This window comes from Paralichthys olivaceus, chromosome 2, assembly GCF_024713975.1.
Source record: "Paralichthys olivaceus isolate ysfri-2021 chromosome 2, ASM2471397v2, whole genome shotgun sequence".
Lineage (NCBI taxonomy): Eukaryota > Metazoa > Chordata > Actinopteri > Pleuronectiformes > Paralichthyidae > Paralichthys > Paralichthys olivaceus.
The window spans coordinates 3426334-3452459 of NC_091094.1; the positions used below are offsets into that span (position 1 = coordinate 3426334).

At 43.3% G+C, this 26126-nt stretch overlaps 1 protein-coding gene across 2 annotated transcripts; it reads left to right on the top strand.

Annotated features, from left to right (window-relative positions):
• The first annotated feature begins 1142 nt into the window (after window positions 1–1142).
• On the top strand, window positions 1143–25175 carry rspo4 (R-spondin 4). 2 transcript variants are annotated; one of them, XM_069531595.1, is made up of 5 exons: window positions 1143–1839; window positions 7385–7573; window positions 8057–8194; window positions 10501–10695; window positions 24346–25175. In XM_069531595.1, the coding sequence occupies exons 1-5, from the start codon at window positions 1755–1757 to the stop codon at window positions 24618–24620; spliced, it is 882 nt and encodes a 293-aa protein (XP_069387696.1). In that variant the 5' UTR covers window positions 1143–1754; the 3' UTR covers window positions 24621–25175. The 2 variants fall into 2 exon arrangements, with proteins under 2 accessions (XP_069387696.1, XP_069387700.1); XM_069531599.1 differs by having other exon boundaries at window positions 1150–1839; window positions 24342–24607.
• The last annotated feature ends 951 nt before the right edge of the window (window positions 25176–26126 follow it).

Genomic DNA, 26126 nt, shown 5'->3' on the forward strand with positions numbered 1-26126 from the left:
GAGTGGAACAAACCATTTCTTTCCCTGCTCGGCTTCGTTTAATAGAATAAAACGAAACGTATAACTGAGAGTCGTCTGCGTAACGATGAATGCAATTACTTTTTATCCGCCCGAGGCCACTCACTTATCATGTAGCTGGTGCTCCGACACTGATCGTCCGACAACAAGCAGCAGGATTTAGAGTCTTGCTCAAAGGCAAGAGGCAGAGATAGATCCATTAGTTGCTGCATGGCTTGAATCTGTGACCTTATCTTTATGAGTCCTTTCTGATCACTGGGCCACCGTGACTGCTGGGAAACAAGAGGTTGTCATTCAGCAGCGGTGAGCGCGTAAGACGTGAGCTTCCTGCGCTTTTAAAGGTTGTGATTCATCGTCATCGGATAAGATCATTAGTGCGTCTGACTTGTATAAATATCATCAAACGATGATTTCATAGAAAAACATTTCTAGGCTTTTGGAAGCGTCCTCTGACTCGAAAAAAATGATGTGTTTTAAAACCAGTTCTGGAGGTTGAGACCCTGAAGGGATCAGAAAGTTAGTGTACTTTTAAAAATCCATAAAAGACACATCAAACTACATTAGATCCGCTAATGGAGGCTACAGAGAGTGAGTCGCTAAATCAGTTTTAGTTTGAGTCTAAATACAGAACATGACCTATATGGTTTATATCAAGAAGCTGGAAACACACGACCAGAGAGTCCAAGTCAAAGCCACAACAATGTGAGCACAGGGTGTGTACTTCAACTTGAGCTACTACATTGAAAGATGTACTAATACATATATGAAAAGAAAGTTGCCACTGATGATGAAGTATTTCGTATATTTATGGGCATTTACAGATTCAGCTGTGGATTGTCTCGTGACATGATTTACCCTATATCCTAAATCATATGTAACAAACAACACATGTATAACGCCACCTTTATTTTTTTGAAATAAGCATAAAAAGGTATTGTTGTAAATTAATGTTTGCAGCGATCGGATCCTAAACTGTGACTCATGCTGTTCTCCAGCTGCTTCTCTTCCTCTCAGGGTGGTCAAATTAAATTTACTGACTGCCCATATTTAATAGGATTTCCAGAGAAAACAAAGCCACCCTGTTCAGGAGATAAAGTAAACAAGAGCAATAAGAAGAAGAGACAGAACAACAATAGATAGAGCGAGGAGGAGGAGGAGGAGGAGGCTAAAGATCAAGATGGAAATGTGGAACCACTTAGGCCCTGCTGGCCCTATAAAGGGTTAAAGATGGCTACGGGATAAGTGGAGCTCGTTTATCGCAAATTTGACAGAGGCAGTTAAATGGTGAGTTTTCAGTCCAGGCCGTCAGTCTGAGGAAGCAGACGAGACTCTCCACTGCTCTCCACACCTCCAGCCTCCCTGCCTCTCCCCTGCTCCTCTTCTCTTGTTTATGGCGTCTGTCTCCTCGTCTCAGCCCTAAATCTTCTGCGTGGAGCGGCACAAAAGGAGAGGAGGATTTTCTCCCCTGTCTTCCTTCACCTCAACACTCGTTTTCATCGCTGCTCTGGGCCTGTGAGATTATCTCCTCCACTTCATCCATCCATCCCTCCTGCTGCTGCTGCTGCTGCTGCTGCTGCTGCTGCTGCTGCTGCTTTCAAACCCCCCCGTCGTTGCGCCTCTCTCCTCTTGCCTCCCTCCGTCCCTCGCTGTGGAACTAAATCTTCACCCTGACACCCCTGGAGTCCCTGCAGATGTCCGCAGCCTGGCGCTGAAGCGGGCGTTTGCCAGCAGCCCAGATGCATTTGCGACTCTTTACCATTGTGATGTCGTTGCTATGTGAGGTGATCAGGATGGGGTCTGGTGTCAAGCAGAAACAAAGTGGTGAGTGTGCGACACGAGGTTTTGTTTTAAGGGGGTTACACGTTTAAAAATGACAATTTCTGCAGTTCTGCATTCTCCTTAGTTTCTCAGTGACGACGTGTGTGATAGGAAATCAGGAGCTGGCTGGACTCTGCACATTATACACAGTGAAAACATGCAGAACTTGTTAATTGGACTAAAATTCTGATCCATCACTGTCGCACGTTAACTAAAAGAGAGTTTGACAAATAAATAACAGTAATTAATATAAATTTCACTTCAACATTTTTAGGAAAAACTATAAAACTTTCTCTGTAAATGTGTTTTACCATCATGTGATTACAGAGCAGAGGTTTATTCATACTTGATTTAACTGTTATTTCTATTTCAGCTTTGATAGTAAAAGTGTAAAAAAAAACAGGGTTTTGCCTCATTATCAATTATTTTAAATGAAAATATTCTGGAAAATAACGATATTAATATTTATGTATTTGATCTAATGCGGAATAATGAACAATTAATGCAGAGGAAGAGTTTCAGTGTCTCGATTCAACAATAATTTAAATAAATACAGATGAATAAATAAAAATAATATTAAATAATCGTAAACATTGATCCAGTTATTTTACATTTCATGATTCTCTTGAACACACTGAGTTTCCCCGACATGTCCTCGTGTGGGTCCCAGTCGTCAGCGGCTGAACTGTCGTGTCGCTGCTCGTTACGCTCTGAACCAACAGATGCTCAGTGGTTGGAAATTCTCCTCAGATCCAGATTTGTGGTCAATGAATCTTGATATGATTCTCCTGAAAACCCTGGAGTCCCGACCACAGCCTCGCAGGTATGTGGTGACCCTCACGCTCACCAGCGCCTGGCATTTCCTCAGGAATTTGGGGCTAATCGAGGAGATCCGGCCTAAATTCTGTGTCATTTTTGACTTCCGACATTTCCCCTCAGACGAGCAGAGGTGAGCCGTCAGGTGCCGCTGACTCCAATTCACGATAATAGTTTGCGGCAGCGAGATTGGGCTGTTTCAAGAAAAGTAGGTTTGAAATATGTTGGAAGTAGAATTCAAATCAAGAAATAAAAGCTACTTTAAAAGTAAAAATCCATAACTTCGTACATTTGACGTGTGATATGTCAGTATCTGATCCGACGCGTTGTAAAATACAAATAATACATAAAAATATATAGAAGTGAAAAGTAACATTTTTAAATGAATTTTGTCTATAAATGATTCAGATTTAAATATCGAGAATTAGACATTTGATGCTGATTGATCCCAGCAGCTTTAAGTGTTTAATCCTCCCCCCCCCCCACCCCCCCATCACCCTCTGCAGCATCTGGACTTGGTTCATTAACCTGTGAAATAAACACACGCAGCTGAAAAGGTTTCAGAGCAGGAAAGCAGAACTGCAGAAGTCATGAGGCCATTATCACGTCCATTAGTGCGCGTTGTGTTTTTATAAGATTACTGTAGATAATGTTCAGCACCTGTGACTGTTTTACTGGAGAATTCAAGAGGGAGGGACGAAGACAAACTTGGGTTTGCGTCCAGAGACAAATTCAAAAGAGCAGCTTCTCGTCCTCTAACGCATAAACTTAACACCCGCGTATCCTCATTTCCTTTATCGTCATAATCAATAATCGATCGTTTTTAGGATTATGCGTTTCGGTTGCTTTTTTCTTAATTGTGTTAATTGACGAGAAAGATGAGAGTTGGTCGGTGCAACATCTGCCAGAGCTGAACCGGGAACCTGGAAGTCGTATCTGCACGCTGGTCGTGTCTCAGAACAGCTGCACAGGATCATCACCTCAGCTCCGCAGAGTGAATATGAAGATGTAACACAAGCCGCTCGACCTACACGCTGCACACATTCGAGAAGTCACGTGGTGAGAAATGTGTCAAATAGCAGCACATCTCAAACGCAGCTGCTATCAATTGTCTGGACATGCACACGTGTGTAATTAGGAACCGCACATCTTGTGTTGTTTTATCACATCACCCCCACCTGGCACATTTTTCTAGTTAATGTATACATTACGGTGCATTGTGGGTATTTTGGCTCCATCTACAGAAGTGGCTGCCGTATATTACCGGAAAATACACCCTAAACCCGAAATTCTTCTATGAATGGACCACAAATTGAAATTGCTAAATGCTACGGCCTTCATAGTCACAAGATCTCAACCCAAATGAAAACCGAGGGAGATTTTGGAATGATGTGTCCAAACATCAATCTCTGCGTGAGTCGACATGTTGCATCGATGCAGGGCAACGAGAATCCCTCTTCCCTTCTCTGTGCCGTGTTTAGAGTCCGACTAGTTTCTTCTGGTCCGACTTTCTTCACATAAAACACAAACAGAAATACTTGATGGACGTGTTTTAAGGTCCACACAAGATTTTGACTAATCTATATTAACAATCTAAATAAATAAATGCAGATGAATTCAAAAGTAGACGGACCGTGAATTTTACCGGCGGCCAACCAAAGCTTGCTCGAACGTGATTGGTCAAACTGGAACTGGAAACCAGAGAGACTCATTCTCGCCTTTACAGTTGTTATCTTTTTTTTAAGTGCGCAGCTTTGAGCTCACCCACCTTTGGCTGAAGATTTGAATAAGATTCACTTTTTGTCCGCTGTTGTCTTACCTTCCATCTGTTATCTTTACAAGTCAGTGTAAATTCAGTTTTAGGGTGGAAGTCCCTTTTACTCTCTTGCATGTTTCGCCGAGATCCCAACGGAGCTTGTTACACCTGGTGCTGGTTAAGAACCCAGTGCAATCCCATGCAAGGTCAGAGGTCACCGTTTTACGCTACCTAAACCTGCCGCTCCTCTAAAAGTCCCTTAAGCCTTCAGATCGATAGCACATGTGCAGAGAACTGTTTTTCAGACAATGGGTCGGGGCCTCAAAGTGAGGTCCCAGAGCTCAGGGAAATGGGTCCCTGGGTTATTCTGAGGAAATCTGCTCTTTTCTTCTCTTCACTGAACTCTTCTTTACTTAGTCTTTATCTTTTCAGTCTCTATTCTTGATTGTCAGTGACCCCGCTCAACTCTGCTGAGCCGAGCTTACTAGAGTACGTTCACTGAGCGCACGCAGGTTCAGAGGTCAGTGTTAAGTGCTGCAGATGCAAAGCGCTAATTGATGGGAGAATTTAAAATGTTTTGATTTAGTTGATCAATCCCCGTGGTTTCTGTTTCCTTGGTCGTCATGTTCGATGCTTCTTGATTTTCCAGTATTCCAGCAGCGTGGCCGAAAGCACAGCGGTTACCTCCGTGTATCTCCTGTCAATAACATGTCTGAAATCCTTCTAATGGCGTGACCCCAAAACACGTGTGTCAGCTCCTTTACAGTTTACATTTCTCAACTCAATATGTCATCATTGGCTGACAGGGACGGACCAAGTTCAAAGAAGCAGGGAGAGGCGCAACTTGTTTTTGCCAGAATTCAGGCGACTGAAACAGTCCATCCTTTTGCAGCTCTCCATTTCCTGTTATCTCCTTCACATGGGTCAGTGTTACATTTACATTCACGTGATTAAGGTCGAGGTTGAGAGATTTTTATCGCTCACCCACTTGGAAAGTTCAGTTTTGATCTGTAATGTCCAGCCTCACTTAATTATTCAAACTGATTCTTTCTGGTCGGATCAGAATATTCGGGTCGTTAGTGAGTCCACGAGGAACCCAGTGAACTACAGCCTAATTATCTACTATTTATTTTCCTGCATTTTCCAGAATGTCTTAAACTTTATGTGCTGTAGGGGAGGGCAGCAGTAAAACTTAGAAAATTGGAAAAAGCAGTAACATGTATGTGTATACAGCGACTATATATATATATATAAATAGTATATACAACGTATTTCTCTTAAATGAGCTCTTAAACAACATTTTTGCTCCTTATTGGATCAGTTCAAAAGAACTCACACACTCACACTGTGGTTTAATGAATTATACACATTAACGTTCAGGTTCCCATAAATAAATCCTTTAAAATAGTTTAGACCTTGAACAACACATGATTCCTGTGGTCAGACATGAGGCTGAGGTTTTATTTTTGTTTTAAATAATATAATAATCATATAATAATAATAATAATAATAATAGTAAATTGTGTTTTTTCCTATTGTTCCAATTAGTTTTCAAATATTTTTTATGACTACTTTATAAATCAATCAACAAAAAAATAAGTTCCAGACTTTAGTTGCAGGTCTGAAAACAGCTCAAGATGATTGGTTCCTACAGACAAATGAACACATGGAGGATATTAAATCCTTTGTTTCAGGTTATTTATCTTCATTGATTTCACTTTCTTGCGTCTCTGGACTGTTCTGATTTGAAGAGATGGACGTGTCCTCCTGCCCGAGGCCTCTACAGATCAATACATCAAGCTTTTTCTTCTTCATTTGTATCAGTTGTTAAATCACAGTCAACGTTGAAGCACATTAGCAGGATTCCACCTCGTGTTTCACTGCACAGATTTAAATGTTCACGTGATGAATAGTCAGCACCTTTAAATCAATATTTCTTCTTTAACCAGAGTTCATTTATCGAAGTCAATAGTTTGGATGCTTCATCGTCAGCCTCAGTTTCTGGAAGCTTCCGTCTCTTCTCTTGTGTTTGTATGTTTGGTGCATTTATATATCTTTTATATCAGTTATCATCAGAAGAAGTATTTGTACGTTTGTGTGAACACTGCATGGGCTTCATGAACTCAGGATCAGACGATTGTTCAGACTCACGCACGCGTCTGCTCCTCTGCAGATTTACTCCATCTTTCCATCCCTCTCTCCATCTTTCCATCCCTCTCCCCATCGTTACACCCCTTCCCACTCAGTCTGTGGAGTCTTGTGTGTACCTGGGAGCAGACGCCTCAGCTCACTGATATAATATAACTAGACTTACTTTGGCTTTGACATAAACCTGAGAGTCGTGAGACCCAGACGAGTGAAATCTGCACAATTGGAAACCAGAATGCTAAACATTGTCAAGACTGAGCACAGTTTGTGTGCCAGAGGAACTAAAGTGTTTTTCTTTTTACTTTGTCCTCTGTGTTTAATGAGATAATACTTTTTAAATGAAGCAATATAAATACATGCTGACAACTTAGGAGAGAGAGAGAGGGACTTAAAATCCAACCAAGTCCCACCAGAACCAGAACATTCTGTTTCGGTTATTGCTAATTTTCCTCAATTGAAACACGTGTGCATTGAAAAATAAATATCTCAGCTACCCTGACCGAGCCGATCTGAACCTGAACCTGAACCTGAACCTGAGCGTCATTTAAACAGTTTGTCTGAACCGGCCTCCTGGGCTCAGGTCACATATCCACACTCTGATGTGAAACGCACGGAAACTTCTGCCAGCGTAACGCTGCAGTGTGGATCAGCTTATTACATGTACTGCACGCTTGTGCACCTATGATGAAAATGTTGCATGATGGGAACGGGAAACTATGGCAAGGTAACGCCACGAGAGGACGCAACACATACTTCAAGAAAAAGTGACTCTTATCTGAAAATGGAAACAAGGCCCTCCCCTAACCCGAGCTGTGTTCTGTCCTGCAGCTCACAGAGACACATCGGACGACTGTCGGAGCTGTCTGGAGTGTTCCCGTGACAACGGCTGCGTGCGTTGCCCCGAGCGTCTCTTCCTGTTCCTGCAGAGGGAGGGAATGTCTCACCATGGAACTTGTGTCCACGCCTGTCCCGCTGGACACTACGGACAGAGAGGGAAGGACATCAACCGCTGCACGAGTACGTTCTCACACAGAGCCGTTTGATCTGACTCGTCACGTCTCACCGTTCACACACATGAACAACTGCGTCTTTAACTGCTGCAGTTAGTGCGAGTTTTTATTTTGTCTTCACAAAACACAAGAAAAGAATTTGCAGAATCCTTGAGAAACTAAGAAGCACCATTGCACGTTGTCGATAAGTCTTAAGAGCTCGTGAGAAGTTTCCTCCGTCCTGACAAAAGACTGTAAACATGGAAATAAAAGATGGACGACACATCTCCACCTCCTCCCGACCAATAGCGAGTCAGTTTCAGCTGTCAATCATGACATTTCACTCCGTCTTGAACTTGAACCATTGATCATAAATCAGTGTAAGAACAATAACGAGAAATTATCTCTAACAATCTTTTCTGTCCGTCCTTCCCGCTCATCTGTCTTTCACCTTCACGTCCAGAGTGACAGGTGACGGAGAAGACTTACCTGTTTGTCTCCCTCCTCCCAGAATGCCGCTCTCCGGACTGCGAGCACTGTTTCAGCCGGGACTTCTGCACCAAGTGTAAACCTGGCTTCCTGCTGTACAAAGGAAAGTGTCTGCTGAGCTGCCCGAAGGAAACGTTCGCCCACCAGACAGACTGCATAGGTGAGTGAGACTCGTCCCGACCGACACCTGGAGTAGCAGTGGTAACTGTTCCGAAACGACCGACACTGCACGACACAGATAATTAGAATAATCCCGTCTGCAGGAACATGAATAACCAGGTTTGTTCTCCACGCACATCAGGAAACCAGGTGTTTATACGCCATCATCCAAATAACCTAGAGGACCCGCAATTCACTGCTTAACACCTGTGTAACCTTTTGTGACCCGTATCACGTTTTAATGGCTGTATCAAGTTACTGTCTGCCAGGAACAAAAAGCACGTTGACCTCAGGCAGCATTAAAATGTAGCTCCGCTCCGCACCGTGTGCTTCAGGGGGAAGAAAAAGTTAAACGAGCTGCAGACCTGCTTCTTTTAACTGCGTCTCCGTGTCCACTCCTCCGCTGTATTTCACGTGTGAAACGGTCGAGGGTCTCGTCGGTTGTGGTCTGTGATTTTCTTTGTTTTACATCGAGCTGCAGATTTTTGGTGAAATAATGGCTGTCGATTGATCGCACCTGTTTGGGAAACTACACTCCGGGAAAGACCTTGAAAGAAGAGACGAAACCTTGAAGTCGTTCAGTCATTTCAAATCTTTGTTCTCAAGGAAGTGATTTTATCTCACTTTGAACAGGCTGAGACGAGCACTCACTCTTTCCACAGAGTCGCTCACTCGACAAGTTGGATTTTGACTCTGGAGGTGGCGACAGTGTCTGATGCCCTCGTCTTTGATTGCTCACTTTGAACACGACAGTCGGAGGTAACCTTTGAGCGCCTCACCCCGCTCCGCACCAGAATAAAGAGGGGAAATGTCAAACACTTCTATAAACGCAGGTAAATGCATAAACAACCTGAAACATAGGCAGTAGGGTGATCTGAGCTTGGTGAGAGGGTGAAGGTTAGAATAGACTCATCTAAGCTCCAAATTCTGACTTGTAAATAATATTTATATTTCAGTTTTCTCCTGAGAACTGTAAAAACGTATCTCTAAGAGGTAAATCTCTTCCACTGCGGCGTCAAACTCTCAGTAAAACACACGACTCAGGTTGAGTTTCAGAATTATTCTTCACACACCTCCTGTCGGAGTAAGTGAGATATATGGTTGAGCTCACTAATCATTCGGTGCTGTTCAGTTTCCCACCTGCACCGGCTGTGGCCTGTGTTGTTTCTGGGCGTCGGGGCGGCCTCTTGTGCACCGTGGTGACGTGAAAGGGTTTCACATCCGACTGTTGGTGCAAACCTCCAGCAAAAGTCATTTCATTCGAGCTCTGACAATGATGATGATGATTATCTAGAGATAATCTTGGCCGAGGCTGCCGGTTTTTCCGTTGTGGAAAATGTTGCAGTGGCTGATTTTGTGGGTGACATCACTCATCAGCAACCAGCCAGCGTAATGTCCTGTTGGTTTATTATTCTGCTGACAAATTAAACCCTAACAATGTGGTTGCCAGGGGTCTGAAGAAAAGCATTTGTCTCAATAGATCCTTGGTTGTAATTTATTGTTTTATCCTCATTATCTCAGTCTCTTCGTTTCTCTGAACTTCGTATCCCTGCACGGAAAAGCACATTAGGCCAAGTCATTATTTTCAATTAACAGAAAACTTCCTCTGGTCTTAGATCAGAAAGAAACAGATTCAAAAGTATTGAGTCTGACAAGTTACTAGTTCACGGTCTGGACACTTTCCACCTCAAAGGGACTAAGGTTGGGTACTGGTTTCTAATTGGTGCCAGAACCGGGGCCAGGGACGCCCACACTGCCGGCCCATGTGCTTGACATCGGGTCACATGCGCAGCCGAGCATCACTCGTCGGAATCTGAAGAGCTTCAGGCCGGGGTTTGGACAAAAATGTTGAAAAGATATTCGGGTTCGGTCCGGTCACATTGATTTTTGTTGCTCTGGCCTGACAGCACATGAAAACAAACAGTAACCACGTGAAGCGGGGAGAGAAAATCACAAACTCAGTGCAGCTTACGTTCATACATCGAGCTCAGGTCGGGTTCGGACACAAGAAACACAGAAATGGCACCGAAATCTGGATTGGGATTCGATCCGGTTCACACCGGCTGTGTAGGAACCGCTGACTTGCACCAGATTTTGGTCCAAACTCTTGTTTTGACATAAAAGTGCTCGAGGCCTTTCCCTCTTCCCCGATATGATCGTCTTCTTCAAGAACCTTAATGTACCTTAATGGATTCTGCACATGTGAAAGTGATTAAGAGTTTCTGCTGTTCTATTTTTTCCGCCCAGTTCTGATTCTGGTTTTGTAAGATAAAGTAAATGTGTGTCTGTTGTGTGTTTCTCTCTTAGACAACTGTCTCTTGGCTCCGCTGGGAGAGTGGAGCGAGTGGAGCGTCTGTCTCCGTAATGGCGTCACCTGTGGCTTCAGGTGGGGGAGGCAGACCAGGACTCGGGGGGGCAGGACGCCCGAAGAGAACGCAGCGTTGCTTTGTCCGTCCCACAGCGAGACGCAAAGGTGCAGGATGAAGAAAAAGTGTCCAACAGGTGAGGAAAGACGGACGGACGGACGTCACAGGTGTGAAGCGTTGGTACGAAAAGGGGTTAAGACGATTTAACAGCTGTTATCTATCATTTCAAAATAAAACTTCAGCAGAAACCGCTTCTAATCAGTTCAGTCTGATACAACCGATCATTTAGTTGATTTATTCTTTATTGAGTTGGACGGCCAACATCTGTGGATTCCCTGCATTGCTGGGCCTCGTGTTATGTTACACATGTGCAATTTATAATGCCAAATAGGAGAGATTGGATCCTATAAAAAAAAAAAAAAAAAAAAAAAAGCCAACATGTGCCACTTCTAATCCTGGGCGGATGTTGAGAGTTTCCACCGTTCAGGAACATCAGCGCGGTGGAGGAGACGGACGGGGAAGTGTCCTTCGTGCTGGCAAGGCTTCAAAAGTCCAGGATTATTGGTGATGTAGGATGAGTGAACGGCCTCGAGCGCAGGACGAGTCGTCCGACTGTTTCCTGTAGAACGACACATGAAAGAATTTCCCGAAGCTGCCGTGCACAACAAAGAAAAGAAAGAGATGTGATTTATATCGGCACTTAAACCCCTCGTGATGTCATCAAGGTGGAAAGGGGGCGTGGCTGCATAGTTAGGAACCCCTCCCCCCCGGAGGACACCTGATGTGTAGAGTTCACTGTGACGCAAACTGGGAACAAACCATAGTGTGTGAAGACGAGGTGTGGGGGTGAAAACCACTTCCAAAATCAGTTCTATCAAAACGGAAAGTGGGAAAATCCCACAGGAGACAGGGAGAGTTTTTGAAAAGCCGCTTTAATATCATGAGCGGTTGTTGAGTTCATCAGAGGACACACATCTCTTAATTTAATCCTGAGCAAACAAGCCCACTCTCATCGAGACTTTGTCCTGAGAAGAAAACGAGACGCTGAAGAGGAGAACACCCTCGTCCTCCTCCCTGCGGCTAAAAGGAGGCCTTGCATTTCTTTATGTTGGCGGCTGCAGGGCGAGATAGCATCTTAAGTCATCACACCTCCTGAGCTCCATCTCGTGGTTTAAGCGTTTACGTTACTTCCATCCAAGGACATCCAGCCTCTCAGATTTGGTGTAACTCAAAGAAATAGGAAGAATCGTGTCCAGGGCGTAATGCTCTTCATGTGTTCTGTGTTTCTCGACCTGAAAATAGACTCCAACTGCAAGAAAAAGGATATTTTCAAAGCTCTGCTGTGGAGATGCTGTCAGTGTCGGTTAAAATTGCAGTGAAAAGAAAGAAACAGTGATTATACGCCCTTATTTTTAGGCTTTGCTTCATCAGCAATAGAACTATTGTGTCAGAGACAGTGTCTGGATCTTGTTTTTTAACCCTGCGTTAAATTAATCGTGAACTTCTTGCGGATATACCGCAACATTAAAAATGAAAAATTGGCTCTTCCACCAAAACCCAGTTGTTGTTTGTTGTTCCATATTTTTGTTCCACTTTGCACTAAAAAGCAAGAGAAGCTGATAAAAGAATTTAAAAGTGCGGAGGAATGTACGGAGCTGTGTTTTACTTCACTTTTTCCAAAGTGGTGAGAAAGCCAACGGTAATTTCTCTTTAGAACTCCGCAAATATTGTGTTTTTAGTGTGTGTGTGTGTGTGTGTGTGTGTGTGTGTGCATGCCTGTGCGTTTTCCACAATGGAAGGCATGTCATTTGAAGTAATCATCATTATCATTGTCAGATCGTATGTCCGGTGGCATTAGCGCAGGAAGAAATCCGATCCAGCGGAGTCTGGCGCTGGGATCCGACCCGTGAACCTAATAGCACACATCTGGGATAAAAGGGTGCTGTGGCATCTCCTTGACATTCCTCCGTTGTTCCAGATTAGACGACTCTACTCTCATGTCGTCTTATTGTTTTCAGATGATGTGGATGGGTCTCATCTCTCATTCACTCTTTGCTCACTGGATTAGCGACATGTCACACGCGGTGCGAAACCCGGCTGAGGGTTCGTCGCCCGTTTTTCCTGACAATTTAGCATCTGACAGCTAATATGTGTCCTGGTAACGTGAGTGTGTTTCCATATGTACCTCCGTTATCTTATCGGTAACATTTCATGAGTGGTGGAGCAGCGGTTACAGACTCCTAATCACAGGTTCAAGTCCCAGTCAAGTATTCAGAAGTGGAGACGCAGGTGGTGACGTCCTGCAGAAATGTTCTCTGGGGTTCCGGTTTGAAAGACGTGCTCGGAGTTTGCACATCTTCATTCGGTTTGTCAGCGTGCTAACATTGACCACAGAGAGCAGCTGCAGCCGCTGGGAACTTCATTATCTTTGCATGCATGTGGTCGTAAAGCAAAGTACAGTGACAAAGTACAAAGAACAGTGGCTGGAGGTGAGAGGTCAGAGGTCACAGAGGGGATTACGATTCATCCCCAGAGAGAGACTCGCATTTCTGAACAAAATCTCATGGCAGTAAATCTGAGGGTTGTGGTGTTTCTCTGCAAATGTCAGCCTCATGGGGGCGGTAGAGGGAAGGTCGACAGATCGCCAAGGTCGTTAGGCTCGAGCTGCTCCGTTCACCAGCCTCCAGAAAACTTCCATCACATGCAGGAAAACATTTATCTCACCTCAGCGGACGTTTGATTTTTAGTTACGGCTAAATATCAGGAAATAATTTGTAAAATCTGAGCGTACTTGTGAGTTGATAATAATGTACTGATTTTCATAATAATCCAGACTAGAACATGAATTAGAAACACGTCTGACCGGGAGCAGCAGCACCACCACCAGCTTATTTAACATACATGTGTTAAATGCAGCTGCAGACACATGTTGTTTTGTCTGGAGTTGGCCGAGATCAATGTGCAGGATCCCAGTCAGGATGTGTGAGGGTAATTAAACGGGGGCATATTAACCCACAGGAGGATGAAACTGCCTCAGGATTCCACTACAACAGACAGTTGTTGTTTTTGTGTATCTCCGTCTGCAGTCAGGTATAAACACACGACAGGAGCCTGAAGTCCTTTTATCAGGATTTACTCGGTAATTCACCTTTACTGCTATTTGAAAAACAAGGTTACGTTCTGCGGCTGCGTCTCAGGGCCTCTTCCTCTGCATCTATACTTGTCATATGCGGCTGCGCACACATGTTTGGTGTTAGTGTGAAAGCTTATTAAGTTGTAGTTTATGGCGGTGATAATCAAAACGAACTGATTTACTCGGCTCCCTTTTAAAGACGGAGCGCGGCGGTGCAGCTCTTATTTGGGACGTAATGCATTCCCCCTGCTATAAAACTGAGGAGGCTGCATAGCTGGTGTTTTACGATGCAGCGCAACACAAACGTAAACAGGAGGAGAACATGGTCTATCTATGGTCCAAGCGCAGCAGCAGCAGCAGCAGCAGCAGCAGCAGCAGCATCTGTCTCACATCTATATTAGGCTCAAACACACTCCTCTGTCAGATATCCATCCGTCATTATTAATCCATTAAGTGCTGCAGTGTTTTGTTTTAAAAAGTGTGTTTAGTACAAATGTCACAAGTCACAACAGAAATCCAAAGTTCCTTAAAGCCTCTGGAAGCTGAAACAAAAGGCTTAATTCATACAAGTGATTCCTCTCGGGAAGAGTTTCCTGCTCCATCTGAGCTTCAGAGTCGAGGTTCGGCACGCTACAGCCAGGTCGCCAAGAATAAGTTCGAAACACACACGGCCGAGAATAACACACGGAGCAGGACGGTGGATCCACAAGTCTTAGTGTGTGTACTCAGTCAGAAATCACTAATATCCCATAATACTACCAGGAAATGACCAGGTGAAATGTAAAATTAAATAAAAATAAATAATCAGATCTCATCTTATTTTAAAGGGCTTCAGTGAAAACCAGAGGATAATGACTTCAAATGTTAACATACGTTGAACAGTTTAACATTTGTCCAAATATTTCCAGTATCTGCATCATATTTGTAAATTATATACGGAAATAAGCTTAAGAATGAATAAATTCGATGATGAATATTTAAGGAACTAAAGGCCCCATGTCCCCAGAGTCACTCCTCCCACAACCTAAAGAGCTCATGCGTTTGTTTGTCCGTCAGCAGCATTACACAAAAACCACAGAGCAGCTTTTTACTAAACTTATTTAAAGATGCCAGATCTGCGTGATCCGGATATTTGGGCTTCATTTCTCGATAGTGGGAGGAAGTGAAGAGGTGTCGTCCATCTTTAACACTTTAACAACCAGCACGCAGACGTGGTCTCTAATGTCTCCATGGTGCGGAAACCTGCAGGACGAGTGCACCAGAGCACGGCGGGATGATATTCCATATGTTGGATGTGTGAAACGGCCTCCTGCTTCTCTGTCCCGCATATTTTATATAATCTACTTCTTCCTCCCACGGCTCCAAACAATACAGAACTCATGTTTCCAGTCTGATGCTAGCAAGGGACACTTTCTGGAGAAGCTCCATCACTGATGAATAGAGTCCACGTGTGACTCCATTAGATTTCTGTTGGGGGGGGGGGGTGGTCGTGATGTTACCCAGATCAGTTTTGGAGGGTGATGGGAATGAGCTCATTTTCTGGTTTCCAGAAAAACTAAATTCAGCTAATTTAGATGAGGACACAAACAGGGCGTGGGCTGAGGCGTCCTGCTGGATCGTCACGTCGGGAGTCTTCGACTGTTGTGACCGTGAGGTTTGAATTAGACCTTTAAAGGCAAAAACGTGACAATTAATCATTTTTAAACTGCTTAATTTGACTCTAATTTCATGTGCAGTTATTTATATGATAATAGAGAAGTAGGAATGATGTTCATTCAGTAAATTATGATCATTCAGAGTCAGATAGACCATAAAGCACCGCGGAGACGTGGAGAGATCAGAGGAGGTGCTTCTACGGCTATAACGGTTTTATGGACATTCCAGATTTCTCAGGAGGTCGAGACGACATTACTCAAAAGAAGAATAAGCCAAAGTGGAACATGTGTAAAAAAAAAAAAAAAGATCTGTAGTAGCTCATGGGAGGAGAAGACGAAAAATATTGAACTGCAGCGTGATCTGAGGAACGCAAAAAAAACACTTGGTGCATTAGAACTACGGTGTGGAGTCCTGAAGGTGCTGATGCTGCCAGTAACACCGTGATGATGTTACCATGGCAACCGTCATTCATTTCCCTCCGCTCGAACAGAAAGACTATATGGTCATCGAATCCTCAGTTTGAATATCTGGGACAGGAAACATTGTAAAGAACGATCTCACATCTACAAACGGCTCAGACAAATCCTGCCTGACAGACGGGGAGTTATTCAGATTACACTGTGCTACTTTAATATGCAGGACTCCTCTCATCTGGAAACACGTGGATCTGGGCAGATCTCACAGCGTAACACAACTCAGACTAAGAGCTAAAGTACATTTTCCCATGTATCATACGCATTAAGTTATTGCTCAGTGATCCTGGTGCAGACGTGGCCTGGGGGCAAGTAAACCCTGCACGACAGGTACTCATTAGAGAACAAGGAGCTCTCTGCAGTCTGTCTTCCTCCTTTTCGCTCCTTCAATGTTTTCGAGAAACGCCTAAGTGAAAGTTAGTAATGAGATTTTTTCCTTCCTCCTTTCAGGGACCGAGCCGAAATGAGAAAAGTATGTTTCGAGCTGGATTCCAGGCATTTTCATGAGGTTTCGTGTGAGTGTGACTGATTCACTCCGGCTCGGTTCTGTGTTTTCTTTGGATTATGTCTATAAAGTTTTTATCAGACCTTCAAAAATGTAGAGACTCCCTGTGCTGCACAGGTGGTCCTTGTATACTCCATTATACAGAATGAATATATATATATATAGATATATATAGATATAGATATATATATGATGTGTACAATCTATAAGATGCCCCATTATTATTGTATTTTCTACAAGCAGCAGGTGTCTTTGGTGCTTTGACATTTATTCTGTCTCCGTGCATGAAAACTACCCAGAGTCCCAGAGCAGGATTCATTTACTTCAGTGTTTAATGAGAGAAGGTATTTATATTTATATATTTATTTGCTTTGTATGCTTTGGTTAGGGGTACGGATCATATTAATATAATGTGAATATATTTGTGATGGACGTGGATCAGGAGGGAGCGTGGAGAGAGACAAAAACTCTGGTTGTAGAATTAAATTTTTACTTTTTTGTGTTAGAGCCCGACAAAAATATAATATACTGATATTAGGGTGTAAAACATTTCTAATGTGACTGATGTATATATACATGAAAAGAAAATGCAAACACAACTACATATCGAGTACAGCTTGAAATAAGAAAAGTGAAAATGCACATATTTCTCGATATGTCGATCGAAACATCTCAACAACTCTCGGATGGAGAGTCGTGATTTTTTTGTTCCTCTCATCGTCACTAGACGGGGAATTCAAATGATCATCTAATATCCTCTGTAATATAGTAGCTGAGAGTTTTCACTCTGTGGATTATCTCAGTATCTAATTGTTTTATTGGGGCCAAATGTTGCACAGACACTAATGGCTACCAGAGTAAGAGTCTAACTAATGGTTTTGGGGATTCTCTGTTTTTCCTCTCGCACTAACATGAGGTTCACATTTATAGCTTTGAGTTAAATGCCTCAGCGACTCGGATGGATTGCCATGAAATGTGTTATTGACGTTAACGCCCCCCCTTGGGATAAATTTAATAACCCAGTTCATCCTCCTCCTTTTCCAATCGCGTCAACGTCGGGTCAACATTTCACTCTGCAACCAAAATAACTGACGACATCTCGATCAGCTCTGCCCCATGTATGGAATTATTTAGCACTAGTTAGCTGAGCATGGGAATCATTACGCATGCTAACCATCAGCACGTTAGCATCCTTACTATGTGCATGTTAGCATGCAATCCAGTGCTAATGCCTCTTAACTTCAGACAAAGGAGGAATAAACTTAATTTCATTCATTCTGGTCTGGCCCGACGTCACCCTGTGAGCTTTTATTCTGAAGTGGTTAATTTCATGCAGATGCAACTCTTTTTTAAAAACTTTTTTAACTTTCATACAAAGTCGTCCAATAAAACTTTTCCTGTCCGCGGCTGGAATTCGTCCGGTAGACGGCCGCTGTCGGACTCCGAGCAGGAGGAGACGACGGGGATCAAACCAGCCAGAGTCAGATCTAGAAGCTGTTCGTGTCGTTTTCTTTAGCGTGTTGTGTATTTGTGTTTCGCGTCGGTTGTTTGTGTGTGACCTGACGGTTGTTTCCAGAGGTTGTGTGAGTTGGCCCACATGGTTCCACGATGCTTCGTAATGCTGATTTATCTCCGTTATGCTGCTGTATAACCCCCCCCCCCCCCCACTGCAACATGTGGTTCTGAGTGTAACTCTGCGTTGTGCAAGGAGTCGGTTCAGGCTCAAGAGGATAAGACCGACATTTTTGAAAAATCCTCCGGCTTTTCGTCTTTGTCGAGTAAATTTTACTCTAACCCTCGACCACAGAGACGACAAATATTGTCTTGATTTAAAGGGTCAGACGAGTTGTATCATATTCTCTCACCGACTCCTAATGTTATCCAGCCGCACAGAATATCACAGGAAGACAGAATCATGTTTATGATGTTCACAGCTCTGGAAAGATAAAAAGTCAAATCTTTGTGCCTACAGTTAAAGACACAAACGTTTTATTGGTCGAGTGTTTCAAACCCATCGACCACATGGATGGTAACGATGTTATTGTCTAATTAAACCCGGTTCAGGTGAGGTTACAGCAACTGCTTTAGATGATTCGTGAGACTTGATTCAAATCTCAATCAGAGATTGTTGGTGAAGCCTGATTCTCAGATGTTGTGACAGCGTCACGTGACGTCCGCTCCACTCGCAGGAGGAGAGTTATCTGAGGTTGCCTGTCGAGTCAGAGTCATTGTGTATTTTTAGAGCTAATATTCATACCTTTAATATCTTTTTTTCATTAAAGTGAGATTATGTGACTTTTAAAAAGAAGAAATAAAAAAAATTTTCCCGCACAAATAAAAAGTGGATTTGGCTGCTACAGTCTGGTGATGCAGACTTTTCATTAAGTCAGTTTGCTGATTTAGTGACTCTTCTCTGCTCGTTCTATGTTTTACCAATTACCAATTTAAATTGCCGTTTGTTACGATGGCCGAGACGTCTCACACAAGCCCATTAACCCATTAAACACAAAGCCGTCATTTTCACCTTACACACTACAAAGTATTGTTGGGGCCAGTGTTAATGTTGCGTGTTCTCTGCTCCTGTTTTCTCTGTGTGTATATCGTCTTTGGAAAACACTAGAATAAATTCTGCTGCCATTATTCTTCTTGTTATTATAATTAACTGCCCCATAAACACTGAATGTCTCCAGCAGTGACCCATTACTTCCTGTACAGTCATTCTGATCTCGTTATACCGTCACTGGAGCGAACTGCACAACGTACTAGTTCTCATTAGCAAATTCCAGCCATCACGAAAAAAAACCAACCACACCGGCCCACGAACCACAAATCTAAATTCACGGCTCAGTTTTGAAGCTGTGATGCTTCGCGGAGAGCGTTTGAAACGTGCTCCGGTTGTGGCGAGGCGTCCTCACGTCAGCACAGATACTGGAAACGCATGTGAGATCTCAGCGTCTGTTTTCAATGTTTAACAGCGACGTTCGCCCTCAGGGGGAAAACTGAGTGTGTCCACGTTGTGATGTGGTCATACATTCAGTGTGAGGGCTGTACGGAAGTAAAGAAGCCACAAGGACAGGGTTTGTATCTGAGTGTGTGTGTGTGTGTGTTTGTGGTTAGGGCCGTTCTCCAGCGCAGCACTTGATTCAGTTAAGATGTCCGAGGTCCGAGGGATGTTCACTCTCACACAGCAGCAACACTACATCTGAGTGATAAAGATTTAAGATGGATTTAAATGGACGACGAGGCCGTAATATTTTGCACTGAGCGCCGCCATCTTGCATCAGGCGACGTCGTTTGAAGTGCGAGTCTGTGCAGAAGCAATAGAGTCGCGATCGAACCTTGATAAAACAGATTTTCGGACGATTTTCTCAAAACAGAAAAGAACTCGATCTCTGAGATTTTCCTCAACTGATAACAAACATCGATCGATTGTTTGTGATTTGATTTACGGTGGAAAAGTCGACTTTCAGGTGTCCGTGTGCAGATGTTTCGTGAGGGATGGACTTTCAGAGTCAGTGCCACAGTTTGATCTGTTGTTCTCACTGCGTCTGCTCAACAAGGAATGAAATAACCTTTAACTTTGTCCAAATGTCTGAGACTTTCTGCCAAACACTTTGTTCTTGTTTGTACCAGCGAGTTTGCAAAACTTCACACATGAATAAACCAACAGAGACAAACACAGACCACACGAACTCCTTCAGTTAGTTGCGTCCACAAGTATGAGCATGCATACATCTATACTCGGAAGAACATACGAGCGGCACATGCTCGTCCGCGCAGATCCGCTAACACTTAATGTAATGTGTAACAAATGTAAATGCGCACAGACGACGTGCGCAGGCGTTTCAGGACAGCCTGTCTTAATTCCCAATCAGCAGCACAGCGTCCAAAGTCAAAGGCACGGTGACAGCACCGCTAATGAAGGACGGATCATGATAATAAAGGGATGGCTGGAGAGGAGAGAGACGGCCATGGAAAAGGAGAGGAGAGTTTGATTTGAGGACGAGAGGAGACGAGGGGATTTAAAAAGTCTGATTTGAGAGGACGGGGCGCTCGTCCCTAATGAAGGGCAGATGACGGCTGGGCCTGACGCTGCAGCCTTCCTGTGACTGAAGGGGCAGAGAAGAGGAGATGTGGCGTAAACAGAGCCGGACCTCCTGCTCCTCCGTCTCCGACTGATAGACAACGAAATGTTATTCAAAGCAACGTGTGAGAAGCAACCGGCAAACGACCTCCAGCGTGGAGTTGAGTTCTCAGAGCTGCACCAGAGGCGGCTGGCTCGAAATCAGGACGTCGCTGTGCATTGGTTTGTGGTTGGAAAGTGGGAATTCCAGCGTTGCCACACACACACACACACAAACACACACCATCACAAAAAAATGCAAGTGACGTGCCCTTGAGCAAAACAGTAAAAACACCAGCGCTCAACTGTGGAGCTGCAACCAGCCGGTCTGATGACACAGAAAATACATCGTCTGTATGGATCAAGTTCACACTTCGATAACGAAACACACGTTACTCCTTCTCTTACGTTTCTCTCTAGTGGTAAATACAGAAGTAGATCCAAGGGAAGGTTTTATTTCTCTAAATCACTCTCACTTCTCACAAGTTGTCGAATAAGACAAAGAGGAAAATGAACAGAATAAAACAAGATTCACAATGCGTTAACGTGGAGGAGACAAGGTTCAACCAATCCTGTCCAGTGTACGTGAGTGGACGTGTCATGTGCATTTTCAGGCACAGACAGGGATTCAAACCCAAAACGCTCACGTGGACAGACATCGATCAAGTTCGGAAACATCGTATGGACGTCGTCAATTCACAAAACCGAGGCTAAACAATCGAGCTTAAACTCAGAGCAGCTGATAATTAAATTATATCACACTTAAAAATCAGTCTGGCTACTTTAGTTACTTCAAGTCACTACTTGATTTTACATTCATACCTTGCAGCGACATTAGCACAAGACTAGCAGAGATGCTAACCGACGGCTACGCAGCAGGAGGCTAACATCTCTAAGTGATTAAAATTAGCTCCCTCAGAAACAAAATTAAAAACAGCCTTGACGCTTGTCTTACTTCGTTAGCAGGTGGTTACGTTAGCGGAACGCACACGCTACATCCCGAGCTGCCACATGTTGGTCTGGTCTCCGGCTTGTCCCGCCCTTACAGCCGTCCCCTAGAAACAGAGACTAGAAAGTTCCTAATTTAAAAAAACGCAGAAATTTATATTTATGGTTTTTTTGGATCAACTTTGTACCGTTAGGTTTGCGGTTGAGAATTTACATTTAAAAATAAATTCTTCCAAATGTTTACCTCTTTGAAAAAGGTGCAATGTATCATGGGATACATCGGGCCTGGACGGATCCATCTCGTGGAGTTCCTGTTGCTTTTGAGACTTCATCAGGAAAACTAATCTAAGTCGGGTTGTGTATGCGACACTGGAGGGCGCTGTTTCTCCCACTTCCTCCCGTTTACGTCTCTCGACCTTCATCAGGAGCTTTACCAAAAACTAACCAAATACTTTTGACCCAAACCTCAAAACTTCAACCAAATGATTTTCTACACAAACATGCCCCAACGTCACCCGCAGCTTTGGCAGGTCAGAAAACAATCACTGGAAATTCTATACCTCAGTTTTTCATTTTTGTAACGCTCCGATAAACAACGTTTTTCTGCCAGCACGGGCACAGGATCAGAAAACATCTGGAGGGAAATCACGAACAACACAAACAACATGTTTTGTTGTTTTCTTTGGACGACTCGGAACCAAACCGGCTTCTAGTTACAGTTCTGTGCTTTCTGATGCTAATTAATATTGAAGACTGATTATTTAAAAAGTAGAAAAAACACTTCTCCTCTGTTTGTCTTTGTTTGGAGTCGTTCTTCTTCTTCCAAAAACAAATAAATGTGTTTTAACTTATTTTTCACTGTTTCTTTTGACACTGAACTCAAATATTATTTTATGCTGCGTGTTGATGTTCCAGAGGAGAATGGCCACTGTGTGAATATGGAGCCATGCAGCGTGGTTCCCGAAATGAAAATCTACTCATTAACTATGTCCAGGTTATCAGCCGTAATATTTTAACCAACCGAGGGAGACTCACAACAAGCTACGAGACTGTGAATCAGAGGAGACTCGAGTCAGTTTGATATCATCTGTGTGTGATGGTTCACCGTCACATGATGTTTACCACAGAACAACCGTGATTTATGGGAAGTGTAGTTCCCTCACTCTTAAAAAAATATGTACACAGTCCTGCAGCTTTGTCTTTTCTCACCTATTCAAATATTATTTTGTTCTATGGTCACAATTCATCTCGTAGCTGCTCCGCCTGGTTTCACCTTTAAAACTCTCCTGAAATGTTGATTGAGAAAATGAAGGTAGAAATGAACGTCCAGATCCAGAACCGTTCACGAGTTCCGCTCCGTTAGAAAACTCTTCAGGGTTTTAGCTCCTCCTCCATCCTGCGTTTTTCTTTTATTCTCTGATGTCAGTCGACGTCTGAATCAAAGTCGCTGCTGCTTCTTACACAGAAACGACTCCACTTTCAAACTCGAGCCAAAAATACTGAAGCTCCTCTCTGCATCGAAAGCACATTTTCTATCAGGGCCGAACATGAGACTGTGTGTGTGTGTGTGTGTGTGTGTGTGTGTTTGAACCTGATGTCATTATGTTCATGGTTTAACTGAATTCAAAAAGCCATCTTGGTCTAAAACAACGTAAAATCAGATTCATCTGTTCGTCAGATCCGTTTCGTCACATCAGATCTTTGCTGACGAGAGTTTAGAAGCGTTTTATTTTCCGTCTGCAAACTCGTGGCCAAGATTCTCGTCTCGAAGCAGCAATTCATCAGTGAGAATACTTCACTGACACCGGACCATAAACCTGCAGAATCCAACGCTCGGCTCTCGGGACTTCAGTGTTTATCTTGGATCCAAATCTGAGGCTCCCGAACACCTGAGCGACATTTAACGAGCGTGAAAAAGTCTCCGACCACCGTCAGCTTCTCTCTGGTTTTACACAACTTTCACAACGTTTGGATGAAACGTTGACAAAGGATGAGCAACTCACAGAAACTTTTTTTATTGTATTCAATCATGTAACGCTGAAGGTTTCGGAGCAGCTGTTTGAACACGACTCAGGTCGTTAAACCTCCGGATCTCGAAGCGCGTACGTTAGTGTAGAACTAATGCAAGACAGAGTTAGTGGATTTAAAGGTGAACCGATCTGATGCGTGAGATGAAGTCACTGAACGGACGTTTCTATTCTGTCACATTCTGAAGGTTCTCGACACCGGAGAGGAACAAGATGCACTTAGAACTGAGAAACTAGAACAACACTCAGGAGAACACGTTCCTCTGCTAAAGCCCCACGAGGCTCTTAAATTCAAACAGCCAACACAACAGAACAAGAAATCTCTGCAGGAGACGTTGATATGGAGACAAATCAAATGTGACCCCGTTTAAATCACAATCGCACTGAGTCCAGAACTTTTCCAGAACTTTTCTAGAACAGAAGGCCTGTGAGTGGGAAGGGAAACGTCTCAGTCACTGGCTCCTGAACGTTTCCTGTCACAGTGATCGAGTGGACGTGTTGATGACGCATTGTCTCTTCTTGTGAAAGACAAACACACTCTGATGTTAATAAAAGAGATCAAACTCTCTTGGCTCCAAACTTTTGTCCTGATCCCAAAACTTCAATCTCATCCTTCCAGCAACTTTCATGGGAATCCACTCTCAAACCAACAAACAGGGGTGAAAACATAAAGCTGGGAATCGAACCCATGCACAACGGAGAAACGTCGGCCTGGACGTCACGTGTAACTCTGCTGTCACACACCTCGTTGGGCTCTTTTAACCCTTTTCCCCATAGATCTGAACCCGTGCAGATCCCAGGTCAGGTCACAGGGTCAGTGGGTCACAGACCGGATGTAGACGAGCGAAGACAAAACAAAACAAAAGTATTTGCACCATTTAACGTTTTTCTCTTTCTTTGAATCTTTTCTCCGTCAGAAAGAAGACAGAATAAAAACGGACTTGGAAGAAAGAGGGAGAGAAAACGGCTGCGGCTCCTCAGCAGCAGCGGCGGCGGTGGCGGCGGCGACAGCGACTCTCCGGGAGAAACCTGAGGAAGTGACGTACACGCGGCGAGACGAGCGGCTCAGCACGACACGTGTCAGCGATTTCAATCTGAGCCCAAATCAGTGTTTGTGGATGTTTCCGATCAGACCGTTCGTTATTAAAAACATCAGAATGTTGTTTACTGGAAACTTCAGTCGATACTATGACTAAGAAATTCTTGCATCCTAACGACTGCGGCCTGTGAGTAACGATTTCCAGAGAACGGTGGTGACTTGGTGATCGTCTGTAAACATCTGTCCCCTCGAGGATCCAGAGTTTATCTGGTGTCCAGCCACAGATTCCAAACATTTCCTGGTTCTCATTCACAAAATATCAAAGTTCAATCTGTGCGTTGGTTAAAAGAGAGAAAACAACTTATGTGACGAACTTTCCCTTCAAATCAAACAGTGATTACGTGGCTGACATGTTTTTTTGTTTATATAAAAGGGTTGTAAGTTTTATTTCCCGCTCTTCTTCTCCTCCTCCTGTTTGCTTCTGTCCGTTTTGTATTTAACAATATTTCTATGACGGAGTGGGATTTTTGTTCCACAGCTTGAATGTATGTTTCACTAAATGTAAATATGGTTGATAAACTGACTGCAGATCTATAGCCTCTTGCAGACGTGTGAGTCCTGCAGCCCGATTTAAAAAGCTTGAATTTGTAACTTTGTATAATGTGACATTAAGATTGTGAGTAAAACGTTTCCTCTTCTTATTTTCACTGAATCTGTGTTTGTCTGTGTTTTCGTGATTCTTGCACCGGAGGATCGTCGCTGTTCAGTTTACTCAAAGCTTCAAATCTTTACAGAGTCGTGAGGGAAAGAGACGTATTTCATTTCTATAATTTGTCCGTGATGATTATTTATCCAGCGAACAGCAGGAAACGTTTCTTTTCATTTTGACCTTTAACGGTGGCGGATTGAATTAGTTTCACCCTCCGGCTCCGAAGAGGATCCTCCGATGATTCACTGAGTTAGAAACAAAAATATGATCCAAAAAAAAAAAAACTTTTTCCAAAATATTTCTGCAAATAATCAATGTGAAGCTGAATCAGGATCAGGAAGTGATTCCCCATCATGTGATGCAACGTCGTTATTCTTCGTCCTATAGACGCGACCTGAAGCTTTTATTATTATTAGGAATGATGTCATCATGATGTCATCATGATGTCACTGTGAAGCCAGGGTATGACGTCATAAGCATATGCTATAGCTTATTTAGATCCGCCAATTATTTATCGTTGAATAAATTCAGTTAACTGGCTCAGAGGAGTTTTTCATTAACTCCCACAGCAAAAATAAATTACTAAAATATTTTGTACACAAGTTCTTATAGGAAATATTTGACCCAAACCAAGTACATAAACTGTGAACTGCTCATAGAGTACGTGTACTGAGGTATGTACTATGTATAGTAGAGTACATATATATATGTACAAAATATAATAAATGTTATTGTATAATTAAAGACTCAGCAGCAGCAGCAGAACATGAAGGAGCTGAAATCACCTCCATCTTTAGCATCGGGGTCATTTTAATATAAAATCTCCTCCTGCATCACATTTCAATTAGCTTCGTTTGTTCTCAGGGTCGATAAACGCTGGTTATTCGTTCTGAACCAGGATCTGAAGCAAGTTTTCATGTGAACAGTTGATGGTGAAAGTTTTACTGGGGTTTT